The following is a 15165-nucleotide window of genomic DNA, read 5'->3' as shown; positions in this document are numbered from 1 at the left end:
CAAAGGATGGGCTGGTGTTGTAGAACTCTGATATATCTAATATATTGTTGTTCTGTTTGCAATATTTACATCATGTCAAAGAATGATAATTTTGTCTTTATATCATCCATAATTTGATGTTTGGAGGGGTATATTGGAATAGCCTTGTCTGTTCACCCTGTAAACAGTTTCTTTTATCTGATGCTATTGATAGATTTTCTTTCAAATTTTGTGGAAATATTGCATACACTGTACCATAAAAACTTGTACACTTAGTATTTCAGATCGATTTAAGGTAGTACTCTACATCGTCATAATGGCTGACTTCCTGTAAAAACATGGATGAAAAAATCGATATCAGCAATATTTTACTTTTCCTTTTCAATTTCAATACCTAGCCGACTAGCTCAGTAGGTTTGAATACCGACTGCTGAACTGTAGGTCGCAGGTTCGAGTCCAGCAGGGGTTTTAATTTTTTTCCAAATTACTTTCTACTAAAACTGCATTTTTTGACAAAATTAAGTAAATTTGAAAATTTTCAATTTCAAAATATTGTTGTACATATCCTCCACTTTTCATCCACATCAAATTTCTCTGATGTAGCATACCTCCTTAAATTGGATCTATTATGAGATTTTTGAAAAAAATTATCATTTTTGTGCATTCTGTCAGTACTATCTTACATTTGTATATAAAAAAAAAAAAAGAAGATAAAATGCATATGCTCGTAGCTAATGTCAAAATGTCAGCGTGTCCTGACCACATGTCAGTGTGTCCTGACCACATGTCAGTGTGTCCTGACCACATGTCAGTGTGTCCTGACCACATGTCAGTGTGTCCTGACCACATGTCAGTGTGTCCTGACCACATGTCGGGTCATTTGGACTGTGCTAAGGACACCGGGAAAACTTAAAGCTGTCAAACTTTATGTAGAGGGTTATCATGCCTGATGGATTTGTCCCTGTTTACTCTCAATACCATTTAGACAATATCAAGCTCTTTTGGAGAATAAAGTGTTTAACATTTTGTGAAGGTCATGCATTTGAATATCTTCATAGTGTTGGAATATTAGATGCTCATTCTAACTTCAAGTTTCATAGTAACTTTCTGGTATGACATTACCCTCACCCATTGTCAGTTAGAAGGTCCATGAAGATTGCCAGATATTAGTAAATTGATTTTTTAGCTCGCCGGGACGAATGTCTAGAGCTTTTGTCATGAATCCGGTGGCAGCGGCAGCATAACTCTTTTAGAAAAACTTGAACCTAGACTACATGTATATCTTTTTGATCCAAGAGGGAAAGGGTTTTAATGTTTCGCGTATAGATTCCTCATGACCAGGTCTTTTATAGGTACCAAGACTTTTGACCTAATGACCTTTACATTGGAATTTGACCTAGTTTCATTAACGTTAACATTGGCTTTAAATATTGTGAATCTGTAGGATAGGGTGCAATGTTAGTAGATTCATGCTTCTCGGCGAGCTCTTCTGATCGATAACTTTTATGAAGAGCAAAACTGCATCACTGAACTTTCCTGACTTTCTGGCCTTAAACTATTCAATTCAAGTATGTCCGTAAAGGGATGATCTACAATGTAAGAGCGGGCATTAGTGCATTTAGGACAGGTGTAGTTGATTTGGTCTGGATGAGTGACTATATCACTATACGAAATCTGAGGTATGTCTGTACGTATGTGATTTATGTTTAATAAAAGTCATGTATTATTGTTAGTTAATGCAAGTCTTGACTAGTACACGAAACTGAAAGTAAGACTTGATTCCCACTTATCTTCACTTCCAACATACTGATACTCTTTTATTTGATTTTAGAAAACAGTGTGAACCGTATAAATGTTACATATAAAGGACAATATATTTCGGTGTCGTTACATTATTTTCTCCGCACATAAGACATGTTCCTTCGAAACATTTTCCAGTTCTGTCGAAAAGTGTTCAAGTCCAGTAGAATGACCCCAGTAAACATGATCAATAAAATTAGAATGGCGACCACTCCTATGGCTTGGCTTCCAGGAGCCTCTTTTGTACTGACTTTCTTTTTCTTTACTTTTAAACTCTTTAACATTTCCCTAAATTCTTGTTCATCATAAGGACGCTCGTGGTCCTCGCTGTGTTTTAATTTTTCCGTTAAAGACAGGTCTTCAGAAAGTGCTGTCGTTGTGGATGCGACAGACTCGACCTCATCTTTCTCCATGACATTGTCCTGCGTGCTGATGTGTATTAGAGGTGTCCATCTCATCTCCGTGGTCCAAAATTCTGACGTTGATTTGCTCAGCACAGAGTACGAACTCGGCTTTTTCTCAGCTGCAGAACAATTGAAAGAGTACATTGAACTTAATGTGTAAATGTGAACCTTTTCACCTTTAATTAATGACAAAGATTAGGAGATGGTTCTATATTGCATATACAATGGTTAGAGTAACGTCTGTTTGAATTTGGTTAGGTACCATATTATCATGAATAGTTCTTGCCTGACCAGACTCATCCTCACCTTTGCGTTTACAGACGAAGTACAAATTGTTGCTGCACGTTCCTTCGTACCAGTCGCCACTTGTGTAAATGCATGTTTCTAGAATAAATAGGTTACAGATGGAGATGTACAGAGAAATAGCGTATTTTAAGGTTTTGCGGAGGCATGTTTCGTTAGGGGACATAATTTGATTCTGTGGTATACCTTGGTTTTTCGCGGAGTGATAATCCCACGGTGGTGGTAAATAGTTCACTGCACTCCTGTCCACCCAGGTACGGCCATTTTCAGATCTCCTCATACCAAGCCACACCGGCATACCAACCGAAGTCTTTCTGTTCAAAATCAGATTCTGCTTTAAAATTAACAGGTCATGCATGTGTATCACAGAGAAATGAAAATGTAGGATGTTTTGAAAATATTTTTCAGTTTCTAAGGAAAATGAAGACGGTTTTGATATCGTTACAATAAATTAGACTGAGCGAGCAGAAGATACGAATATGTGCCAACTCTAAAATTCAGTTTAGCAGAAGTAATAAGCATAATTCTTGTATGAAAGGTATCATATTAAAGGTATATCTACTTCAATGTTTATCGAACCAGCTGATGTTTTCTCGCATTGCGATGTGCTGTTATAGAAATTTGATGTTTGTGACGTGTACTTTACAAGTCGACTGATTTAAAAAAAATATTTATTCGGTATATATGTACATAAATACCAAGGCTAACCCATGAAAGCTCGAAAGCTTATTTCCAATGGGGTCCTTTGATGCACGGATGTTTGCGCTTGGGGGTCATTTATGTGGGAGGAAACCGGAGTACCCAGAGGAAACCCACGTGTCCGAGAGGGCGACGGCCATACCCTCTCACATACAATCACGGGGATCGAACTCGGGTGGCAGCGGTGAGAAGCGAGAGCGCTACATGTACCTCTGCGTAACCCGGACACCCTATTTTCTATTGATTTAAAGATTTTCAACATATCTTCTTGACATTTTGCATGTTATGTACTAAGTACACGAGAAACATTTTGAATTAATTTTATAGAATCCCAGTTCACGAACGTTTGGGACAACTTGTATAGTGTAGGTTCCTGGCTTTGTATGCTCCCGTCATATACTGACCGACACTCGTAGTGTTGCCCCTGTCCGTCAGAGTTCTGGGTGGGCTTTTTCTCTAGTTTTCTCGAAAATATTCAGCTGATATGTACATTGAAAAGATCATTAAGTTTCGTCATCATTAACTTATTTTCAGCTGATTTATGGCGGTTTGACGTTTTTCGTTGTAGAACTAGCAGTCATTTTCATTTCCTTTCACTTTAAAAGTTCTGGCAACAGGTAATACACCAGGCTCTTTTCATAGTCCACTGGCACTTTGATATGTGCATGTTTACCATTTAGCTGTTTGTCTCTTATTTTACAAGTTTTATCGTACTTTCACAGCCTTTCTTAATTTTGATTATATGTTTACATTAAATCTCCACCACTTGAATGCCCTATGTTCATACGCATATTACGAAGTAGTTCCAAATTCAGGATTAAAAAAAAACATAAACCCCAGCGATTTTGAACAATTTACAGTAAGCATCAATTGCAAAACAAATTTTGTATTTTAGAAAACTTTTACACGATTTCTGTATAAAGCCGTTGGCAGAGGTGTAGTGCTCGTAGAGAATGAATCTTGGTGTGTAGTTGTATATTGATCATACCGATTGTTAGGCCGTTCTTGACACACTGATTTTGACTACGGCTAACTCCGTTTACCTGATTAAGATATAGGGTCCACGGCGGGTGTGACCGGTCGACAGGGAATGTTCATTATAAGCAGTATATCCAGTAAACAATAGTGTTAGATTGTTCATTATAAGCAGTATATCCAGTAAACAATAGTGTTAGATTGTTCATTATAAGCAGTATATCCAGTAAACAATAGTGTTAGATTGTTCATTATAAGCAGTATATCCAGTGTAAACAATAGTGTTAAATTGTTCATTATAAGCAGTATATCCAGTAAACAATAGTGTTAGATTGTTCATTATAAGCAGTATATCCAGTAAACAATAGTGTTAGATTGTTCATTATAAGCAGTATATCCAGTGTAAACAATAGTGTTAAATTGTTCATTATAAGCAGTATATCCAGTAAACAATAGTGTTAGATTGTTCATTATAAGCAGTATATCCAGTAAACAATAGTGTTAAATTGTTCATTATAAGCAGTATATCCAGTAAACAATAGTGTTAGATTGTTCATTATAAGCAGTATATCCAGTAAACAATAGTGTTAGATTGTTCATTATAAGCAGTATATCCAGTGTAAACAATAGTGTTAAATTGTTCATTATAAGCAGTATATCCAGTAAACAATAGTGTTAGATTGTTCATTATAAGCAGTATATCCAGTAAACAATAGTGTTAGATTGTTCATTATAAGCAGTATATCCAGTAAACAATAGTGTTAGATTGTTCATTATAAGCAGTATATCCAGTAATCAATAGTGTTAGATATAACAAGGAGTGATCAAGCGATTCATTCATGACCCCAAATAATGTAGGCGATTCATTCTAGACCAAAAATAATTATTGAAAAAGATTCAGCGAAAACGTTCTGTTATACGGCTTTGGGGGGGGGGGGGGGGGGGGGTATAAATCTTCATACATGTATCTTTGAACAACTGCCATTTGTCGCATATTTTATATTAAAGAGTTACAAAGGTTGAAATTGACTTATGAGGGTACATTTTACACAAGCAGATGTTGGCCTGATATTTTGAGTGTAGATATGATAAGTTCCAGACATCTTTTCAATTAAGTTGCAGTTGGCATGGTAATTTAATTACTAGATACATATGTACCTTTTCACTTGACAAACGGGCGGGGACATTCGTGTTGCATCAACATACATGTACATGTGTCATGGCTTGCAGTACCTTCGAATTCATTAGGGATTGAAATCTCTTTCTAGATCAAACCGTTAATTCAAAGTTGATTATACCGTAGCTGACAAAAACTTATTTGAATAGTCAATATTGAGGAAAAGAAGAGATTCCAAGACAGAAATTATGTTATAAATTCCCAACAGAGAGGGTCTTCGTTACCGCAAACGCACCATGTGTTCATTTTACGATCGTGGTAAAGTCACATTGATACATACAACGTATGCATGTGAAGGAGAATACAAATGGGGAAGAGTGCAATGGTGTTCCGTTTTCATTCTGAGAAAGCAGACGATAAATGGAACATGTAGAAAAGGTGACACGTGTGGAGTTCTGTTTCTTCTCTTGACGGACTGATTAACTGTTAATTCACATTGAAAAGTCTGGGAGTGGGACGATCTATTAGCTCGCTGGTGACACTGTTCGGTAATTGTGTGTCTTAGGAAAGCAAACGTAGAGTTACTGTATAGAAGAAGAAGACATGAGGAAATTAGGTACATTTTCAGGCACGTTGGGGAGGGGGGGGGGCGCAGTCGGAAATACGAACTGAAACCGAAAGTCAACTACAATGTAGTCCTTCTCTCACCGGAGGGCGCGTTACGCAAGCTTCACTTTACTCTGGGTAGAGAATGCAATGTAGTAAGAGAAATTGTATCAGATTAAGGTAATCAGCATGCATTCAAATCTGTCTGATCATAAGACGAAGGCAACAACTTGACATTAGTATTGGTCACCCGAAAACAGAGGAACAATTTGGAAAACAAGATATCATGACAAGGGACAATTAAAAGAGAACGCTTAAAAAGAAAGGACGGATTTTTTTTTATATCCAATGCCCCATTCGCTAGAAGAGATACATGTAGAACTTCTGAAGAGCCTATATTTAAAGTAACTATATTTAAAGGGGGAAAAAACAAGAACCAGAGTACTAAGTTCTTTAAGAACAATATTCAGTCATGTCAGTCTGTATTTGCAACTAATAGACTGGGTAAGCTAGAGAAAAAATTGGCTTACCTAATACTTTCCACATACTGCCTCTCCTCTTCGCTGTGGATGCTGGCCAGGGACGAGTTATGCTCCATACATTTCTCCTCTGCTCTGCTGAAGGATATGCCTCCATATTGCGTGATAAGTGAGTAACAGAATTCTTCCCGACACTGCCAGGGCTCTTCAGACTTTGACAGCACTAATAAAAATCAGATATGATGTAATCTACCGACTGGTGGCAGTTTTGTTTTTAATCAAAGGACCTAATCGCTTTCTTCAATTCTTCAATAGATACTAATCCCGTGGTGATCCGGATCTGAATAGGTCCTCAGTACCCCTTGTTTGTCGTATGAGGTGAATAAATAGGGCGGTCCTTCGGATGAAACCGCGAAAACAGTGGTCCCGTGTCACAACAGGCACGATAAATATCCCTCCCTGTCCCTATATATTTTGCAGCTCTTCACCAGCAATGGTGACGTCTCCATATGAGTAAAAGATTCTCAAGAGGGACGTTAAACAACGTACAATCAATAGATGCTGTATTCGCAACCGGGTGGCACATGGGTCGACTTTTCAATGCCAGCGCCTCGTCAAACCAAAAACGTTTGACAAAGGTTGCGAGTGTTTTTTTGCCATGCGTTCGGTATTAGAAGTCGCGACTCTTTCGTATATGACCAAATATTTACATTTCCAATGTTTTTGCCTTTGATGTCTTTACCAATTGAAATAATAGGTATTCCTTATACATACGGTCAACAGGGGATGCTTACTCCTCCTAGGCACCTGATCCCACCTCTGGTGTGTCCAGGGGTCCGTGTTTGCCCAAGTATCTATTTTGTATTGCTTGTAGGAGTTATGAGATTGATCACTGTTCGTTATCTTCACCTTGCACATGTATGAATATGAATAATGTGCATATAAATCTTGATAAATGTAGTACGACTATTTCATAAAGCGCGTTAGCGTTGGTACGATGAGGAACCCTCACTACTACGGCCTTGAGCGCCATCAAAATAGGACATTTGTGGTATTTGAAAGTGAAAAGTTCCAGAAGGGACGTAAAAAATAAAATAAAAGAGAAATATTTGATGGGTTAATGAAAACAATTCAATGAAAGAATTCTAAAGAAAGATTTCTATGATCAAACACCCCTACCCCATTCTCTTATAGAATATAACAGAAAATACCCATTTTGGATAGAAAGATAAATTGATAGATAGATACCGGTAGGTTGTCTCAAAACTATAATGTTTTAGCGGGACCAGCTGCAGCATATTTTTCAAACTAGAACGCAATATGAAATTGAATGATTATCATTAAGGTTTCGTAAACGTTTTATTTACTATTACACACTATCTAGAAATAAGAAGTACACTGCTTTCATATGACGAAAACTATGCTTCTTTTTGAAATATGTTGCCACAACAACCACATTCTGAGTACATGCGCAGGTTTCAATATAGCGTTCAAAAATTCGAATTAGATTCGTCGTCTCTATAAAGCACAAATGTCATGTGTTTTCATCATTTAGGTGCAACGAAAATTTAATGTCAATCCTGTAAACTGCTGCAAATTCGTTCTGGGTTATATTTACAGTTTCGGAAAGAAATCTTTTTTCATTCCGTTTTAATTATACGGCTTTATTCTAATGTTTCATTTCAATGTAAATTTCGCGATTTTTCACTGAAAGAAAACTCTATAGAATGTGAATATGATTGAATTCTATTTGTATAATTTTTACAAAATCTGCTTCAGTGATCCTAATTACGATATTTCTGATACATTGATTATAAAAAGAAGCTAATGCTCGAAAAGAAAAAAAATTAAATTATTTCACTTACCGGTCAAAATGTTGAGCCAAATCATAGGTAGTACTAGCAAATATGTACCCATAATCCTTGTTGTGTTGGGAGAGTGTCCTCTGTAACACTGTTATTTGTCGCTATATAATAACTCTCTTTAGTTATTCTTTCCCTCCCAATACCTTGTATTGAATGCTGATATTATACCCATTTTATTGGAACTATATACGTTGGTCGCGCATCGTAAGCCATAAAACACCCTGATATTCAATATGTAACTGTTGGGAATTACCATATTGTAATCTCCGGCTCATAAACTTTGTGACATGCTATTTGGTGGATCCAGGATTTTGACGCAAAGTGGCCATTAGATAAAGAATAATACTGTAAGATAGTAAACAATATTGCATATTTAATTATAATCCAAATACATTGTTCATAATATTGAGTACATGTACATGTTCCTCTAAATACAAGTTCCTTTCCCATTCACATTATAGTAAATGTACAAAGAGTTAAATAATGCCAGCTAAAAACCGTGCAATCAGAAATAGGACCCCCCCCCCCCCTCCAGAATGTTCACAATTTACAATATTTTTTCGATGTACTGCCCGTCCGAATGATGAAGTATTATTATTGCATGCCATTGTTCTAAGCGTTTAAAGTTTTGCACCACTTTCAGTGACCTTCTGCAGGGTGAACGTGTTCTTTACAATCACGTCACTATCGGGTATGTAGAGAAATGCCTTGTTCGAGCAACAGTGACACTACATTTGGATGGTTGGTAGTTATCTCTAGCAACAGTGACACTACATCCGGACGGTAGTTAGTTATCTCTAGCAACAGTGACACTACATCCGGACGGTAGTTAGTTATCTCTAGCAACAGTGACACTACATCCGGACAGTAGTTAGTTATCTCTAGCAACAGTGACACTACATCCGGACAGTAGTTAGTTATCTCTAGCAACAGTGACACTACATCCGGACGGTAGTTAGTTATCTCTAGCAACAGTGACACTACATCCGGACGGTAGTTAGTTATCTCTAGCAACAGTGACACTACATCCGGACAGTAGTTAGTTATCTCTAGCAACAGTGACACTACATCCGGACAGTAGTTAGTTATCTCTAGCAACAGTGACACTACATCCGGACAGTAGTTAGTTATCTCTAGCAACAGTGACACTACATCCGGACGGTAGTTAGTTATCTCTAGCAACAGTGACACTACATCCGGACGGTAGTTAGTTATCTCTAGCAACAGTGACACTACATCCGGACAGTAGTTAGTTATCTCTAGCAACAGTGACACTACATCCGGACAGTAGTTAGTTATCTCTAGCAACAGTGACACTACATCCGGACAGTAGTTAGTTATCTCTAGCAACAGTGACACTACATCCGGACAGTAGTTAGTTATCTCTAGCAACAGTGACACTACATCCGGACGGTAGTTAGTTATCTCTAGCAACAGTGACACTGCATCCGGACGGTAGTTAGTTATCTCTAGCAACAGTGACACTACATCCGGACGGTTGGTAGTTAGTTATCTCTCGTTTGAAATTAAAATTGTACCTGACATAACCTTGAAATGTTTCTTAATGTTGTAATAATTTCAGTGATGACGATTTGTTGATAGCTTTCACACAAATGATAAAATAAAATAAATAATACGATGTATGTCGTGAATATATACAATATAATATATTGCATCCCTTATACAAATATATAAATACAATCTCTCTCTCTCTCTCTCTCTCTCTCTCTCTCTATATATATATATATATATATATATAGTAGATTAAGTAGATACATGTACTCTACATCTGTATAAAATATAAATCTGATTCATTTTGAACATACAGTAATATAGAACACTAACATATGTGTATGTGCTGATATAGAATAACTCAATGTAGTTGAATACTATTAAGTTATAAAAATACATTCATAAGATGTCATAAATGTGTATCATAAACAAGAACACCGTCGTCATCCTCATGTTTGAAAGTTCTAACGCTGTTGCTGTCATTGTCTATATTTACCGAGCTACACTCACTGGCTGTGTCGTCAGAACGCTTTCTGGCGGAGAAAGTTGTATCGAAAATGTCTCCGTTTAATTCCTCGAAACTTTCCGCTTTTGATAGGAAATCACCACTGTCTCTGAAACTCTGAGTCAATCTACTGTCGACGTCTCCGAGATGATGGTAGGCCTCTGGAATCGGCATAGATATACGCTTGAGTGATTGCTGCATTGTACCGGAAATCCACAATCTTCCACTAGATTTTGATATCCGGGTCTTGATGACGTCATCATTCGTATGTTCTACACTGGCAATATGGGGAGAACTGTCATGGATATTGATGTCATTGTCCATTTCTGGCAAATTTCCATTGTGACGCATTACTTTAGTTGTGAATGCTTTGACAGTGCGAGCACTAAGATGAGCCTGAAATTGAAAACTAGAATTGTATCCAAGAAAAAAATAATGATATAATGATTTTCACCTCGACAACGCATCGAGTCTAGTTGATAAAACGTGAACATAACACATTTCGTTTAAAAATTCGTTTTGAATGTACAGTGTGATGACTAATAATAAAAGTCTGTTAAACACGTAACGTTTGGTTCATGACACATACGTGATGGGTGAGTTTGATTCCATTAAGTTTGTGTCGTTGATGATAGAGAATGATGGAGTCGAGATAAGGATAAGGTTGGTTGCCCATATAGTACAGGTTGTCTTCAAAGTTGATCATGTGGTGCTCCACAAAGTCGTTGGATCTGTAGGATAATATTGTTGTCTTTGATATACATATATGTATATGTGCAATTTGGTTCTTTTATATTAAACATAGATCAACCGAAACTATATGTATTTGTAAAAGTAAACCAAATATTAAATTTTTCCTCTTTTTCATACGAATCTTTCTGATGGAAATCAAACTGACATGAGCGGTGTGATTACCTCACGGATAAGTACAGGTGATCGGTCTCATAGTCTCTGAAGAGTAAGTAGGTCCCAGCCACCTCAAACTTCAGGACCCCCTCCGCATCCACACGACTGAATACGATCGCTGAAGATCTAAAAAAAAATTAATTTTTTTTTACAGATTTCCAGAGTAATATTCTTTTAATTTAACATCTCCCTTACTGTCTGACTGAGCTATTCGTGTAGGATGTAATACACGTAAGCCTACACGTATTACGAGCATCACATTGTTCAGTGTACTGAAATGGTTTTTGTTCTCTATTTCTTATGTACATGTATCTAACCATAACTGACGCAAAACTCCACACAAATTGTGAAATTCGTGCTGTTTGAAAACGCTATGCTGAGGGTGAAGTGCTGAGTAAATGCAACAGTAGCTACATGTGCCTTTTTGTGAACATGATCATGTGCATCAGTCTTGTTTGTTTAGCACTCTAACCACAAATGGAAAAAAAAGTCATACATTTCTTTTTGTATTAGGAGAAATACACAAAAGACATTGACATTTGTGAATTTGCATCGGGTTAAAGAAATATATCTATAATTCCCGTACATGTGGAGGTGGACAGAGTAAAACGAAGGAGGACTGCAGGGAGAGAGGTGAAAGTACGGAGGGAGAGAGGTGAAAGTACGGAGGGAGAGAGGTGAAAGTACGGAGGGAGAGAGGTGAACGTACGGAGGGAGAGAGGTGAACGTACGGAGGGAGAGGAGAAGAAAGGGATAGAGAGATAGGTGAAACTACGGAGAAGGAGAGAGAGAGAGGTGAAACTACGGAAGAGGAAGAGAAGAAAATGGAGAGAGAGGTGAAACTATGGAGAAGGAAGAGAAGAAAAGGGATAGAGAGAGGTGAAACTATGGAGGGAGAAGAAAAGGGATAGAGAGAGAGAGAGGTGATACTACGGAGGAGGAAGCGAAGAAAAGGGATAGAGAGATAGGTGAAACTACGGAGAAGGAAGTGAAGAAAAGGGGAGAACATGGCGGAGATATGTACTTGTCCACCCCGCCGCATATATTATATGAAAAAGTGGTTAACTATCCATTTTTAATTTAATGGAAGTGATGTTACTTTTATCGTAACCGTTGTCATTATCTTTCTATTTACGTATATCTCATTGTGATCCATCATAAAAAGGTAAATCGATTCCCCTGGTACATGTACAATATAGTCATCAGTCTAGGAGGTACATTCTAACGTTTAACAACTTTATTTACAGCCATCGGACAACATAAGACACTGTACAATGAATGACATGAGCAAAGTAAACTGTTTAGATACAATAATATGGGGGTATGTGGTCAAATGGGGTTTAAATCTACCGATAGAGAAAAATAAATAGGCGTTTCTTTATTGTTCCACATTTATGAAAACCAATTCTTTTCCCCTGTAATTTAATATAAAAACAGGTGTGTAGAGTTGTTGCGGGATATGTAGTGTACTCTAAATACCCGAAACACCTGAGGAGTCGATCATTGATCACTTCATATGGTCATGTAGGTATATACATGTACATGTACGCCTTTACTCGCGCTAACCACCAATCTATAGGTGTATACTTGTAAACCAGCAATAAACTTGCAGTTGTTGCACTCTTGCAGTTACCTTACCTCACTTCCGTATCGATTTTCCGTAGAGATTGAACAGAATAACGCCGTATAGGTATTGAACCTCTACAAGAACCGCATTCTAACGAGACGTACGCCATGCAATTGCCAATATAATTTGATTACTACCGTTAACCTTTCTCAAAACTCTTTTACCTTCTCCCAGTGGAGGAACAAATGAAAGATAAGACGGTAAAACCAATATTCAATTCACTTGGCAGATTACATTCTGAAAATAAGACCCGGGCAAATAGACCTATCAGTGAATAAATTCACAACAGTGTTTAGATATTAAATGGTCAATCGAGGAAGATAAAGTTTACAGTATGTTCAAAACTGGTCCGTTTTCAGTGCGTCGTCATATCTGCGCGGTCATAACAGATTTTTAGTTGAGTATACCATACAAATACAAAAGAAGATGCATTCATTCTTGTCAAATTGTTAATCAATAGAAGAAGAGGAAAAAGAAGAATGGCCCGGAGTAACAGCTGCTGTGATTCATACAACGATTTTTACATTAATTAATAACTATTTTAGGATGAAACGTAACGAGGATTGGTGCTATCACAGTGGGCGTGGCAGGTGGCCAACTGAACCTCTAGTGCTGACCACAAAATGGTGTACAGAAAAAAACTTAAATTATATTTGATTTCACAACTTTGTAATATGGACCCCCTTCACTCACCTGTATCGTTCTTTACATGGACCCCCTTCACTCACCTGTATCGTTCTTTATGACGTTCAGTTATAGTCACTTGTTTACTGATGCCGAAGCCCATGCGAAAGTAAAATGGGATTCTCCGTTTCCTTTTCACAATCATGGACCAGCTGTTTTATCCAAAAACCGACCAAAGAACAATCACATGCTAACTAGCACTAAGAACATTCACATACGGATCTTCATGTGATGAATATTACACTATAGCCTTGATACACCTTGTGTGTCTATAATATCAACATTTATGATCCCTAAAGTTTTGGCAAGCTCCGTCTTGCTTCGGTTTTTATCAGACACCCGAAATTTAATGTCGGGTAATCGTATTGATTTTCGTGTCCTAGTACATGTACAGATAGCGAGGATCCGCTGATTATTCCCCGTCTCGAGTTGAAAGAAATAAAAGAAAGAATTCCCAATCGTTGTTTATCAATATTTCTACCGGAAATATGTATATCCACGAACAGCTGTAAATTACGGTAATGTTCTTAAGATCGTTCCACACAACATCAAAGAGGACACGGATATTGTATGCTGAAGACACACTAAATAATCACCTTCGTATATTTCGTTAAAGATATGAAAATATGGCAAAACACAATGATATCGACAGCTGTGTTCCTCGCTTCAAAATCGATAAAAGCATGAGAAGACACACCGTTATAGTAAGACTTTTCCAGGTATGATCGTTGGGCGTTATCAGAAAACAAGTCTAGTATCACCGGCCCGTAGAGGTGCAAAGGAAGAGGGCATGTATAATTCATATCATGTCGGTACTACAATGTTGTGAATTATTGACTTGATTTATCCTGGTAAGGTAGCATACTGTTAAATGCGATATTGATAAGCATTTTATTTAAAAAAAAAAAGAAGATAATAAAAATCAAGTACTACATGTATAATCACGGTCAACTATCGTTGAAATGTATATTTGGGTTCTGTGAGAGATGCATGCTTTGTAAACTATATATTGATTGTGCCATTGCTTATTTTGACACTGGAAATTAGTAACCTAAATTTGTATAACAACGTTTTGGAATTACATTAGTTACCTTGAATTAGTATCTGTAAAAATTAACTCATTTCTGTCCTCTCTCCTCAATTAACTGAATATGATATGGGAAGGATATTCATTCTTAAACTATGGACAACTGTTGATCTCGCTTGATCAAGAATTGGATTGCCATATTAGATCGAATCACAAGATTTCTTCCAACTTTGGACCCATGGATACAAAAAAAAAAAAAAAAAAAAAAAGAAAAAAAAGAAAAAAAAAGAGAAATACAAGTAAATATTCAAATAGAATTAAAGTACACAAATCTCAATCCATAGTTACAAGTACAAAGTACAGATGTCTCAGATAATAGCGTTACAAGTACAAAGTATAGATATCTCAGATAATAGCGTTATAAGTACAACATACATATATATATATATCAGATAATAGCGTTACAAGAACAAAGTAAAGATATCTCAGATAATAGCGTTATAAGTACAACATACATATATATATATATATATATCAGATAATAGCGTTACAAGAACAAAGTAAAGATATCTCAGATAATAGTGTTATAAGTACAACGTATAGCTATCTCAGATAATAGTGTTATAAGTACAAAGTAAAGATATCTCAGATAATAGTGTTATAAGTACAACGTATAG

The 15165-nt window shown here is 36.8% G+C and overlaps 1 protein-coding gene across 1 annotated transcript; it reads right to left on the bottom strand.

Moving 5' to 3' along the window:
- Positions 1-213: 213 nt before the first annotated feature.
- Positions 214-14882, bottom strand: LOC125647389 (uncharacterized). The gene is made up of 10 exons (XM_056142012.1): positions 13506-14882; positions 11160-11276; positions 10834-10975; positions 10160-10640; positions 8935-9711; positions 8228-8305; positions 6414-6585; positions 2673-2800; positions 2490-2567; positions 214-2302 (listed from the first exon to the last, which is right to left on the bottom strand). The coding sequence occupies exons 1-10, from the start codon at positions 13604-13606 to the stop codon at positions 1872-1874; spliced, it is 2505 nt and encodes an 834-aa protein (XP_055997987.1). The 5' UTR covers positions 13607-14882; the 3' UTR covers positions 214-1871.
- Between the last annotated feature and the right edge of the window lie 283 nt (positions 14883-15165).

Source organism: Ostrea edulis, chromosome 6, assembly GCF_947568905.1.
Source record: "Ostrea edulis chromosome 6, xbOstEdul1.1, whole genome shotgun sequence".
NCBI classification, from domain to species: domain Eukaryota; kingdom Metazoa; phylum Mollusca; class Bivalvia; order Ostreida; family Ostreidae; genus Ostrea; species Ostrea edulis.
Note: the sequence above shows the minus strand (reverse complement) of the source record. Positions and strands in the feature narration are given on the sequence as shown.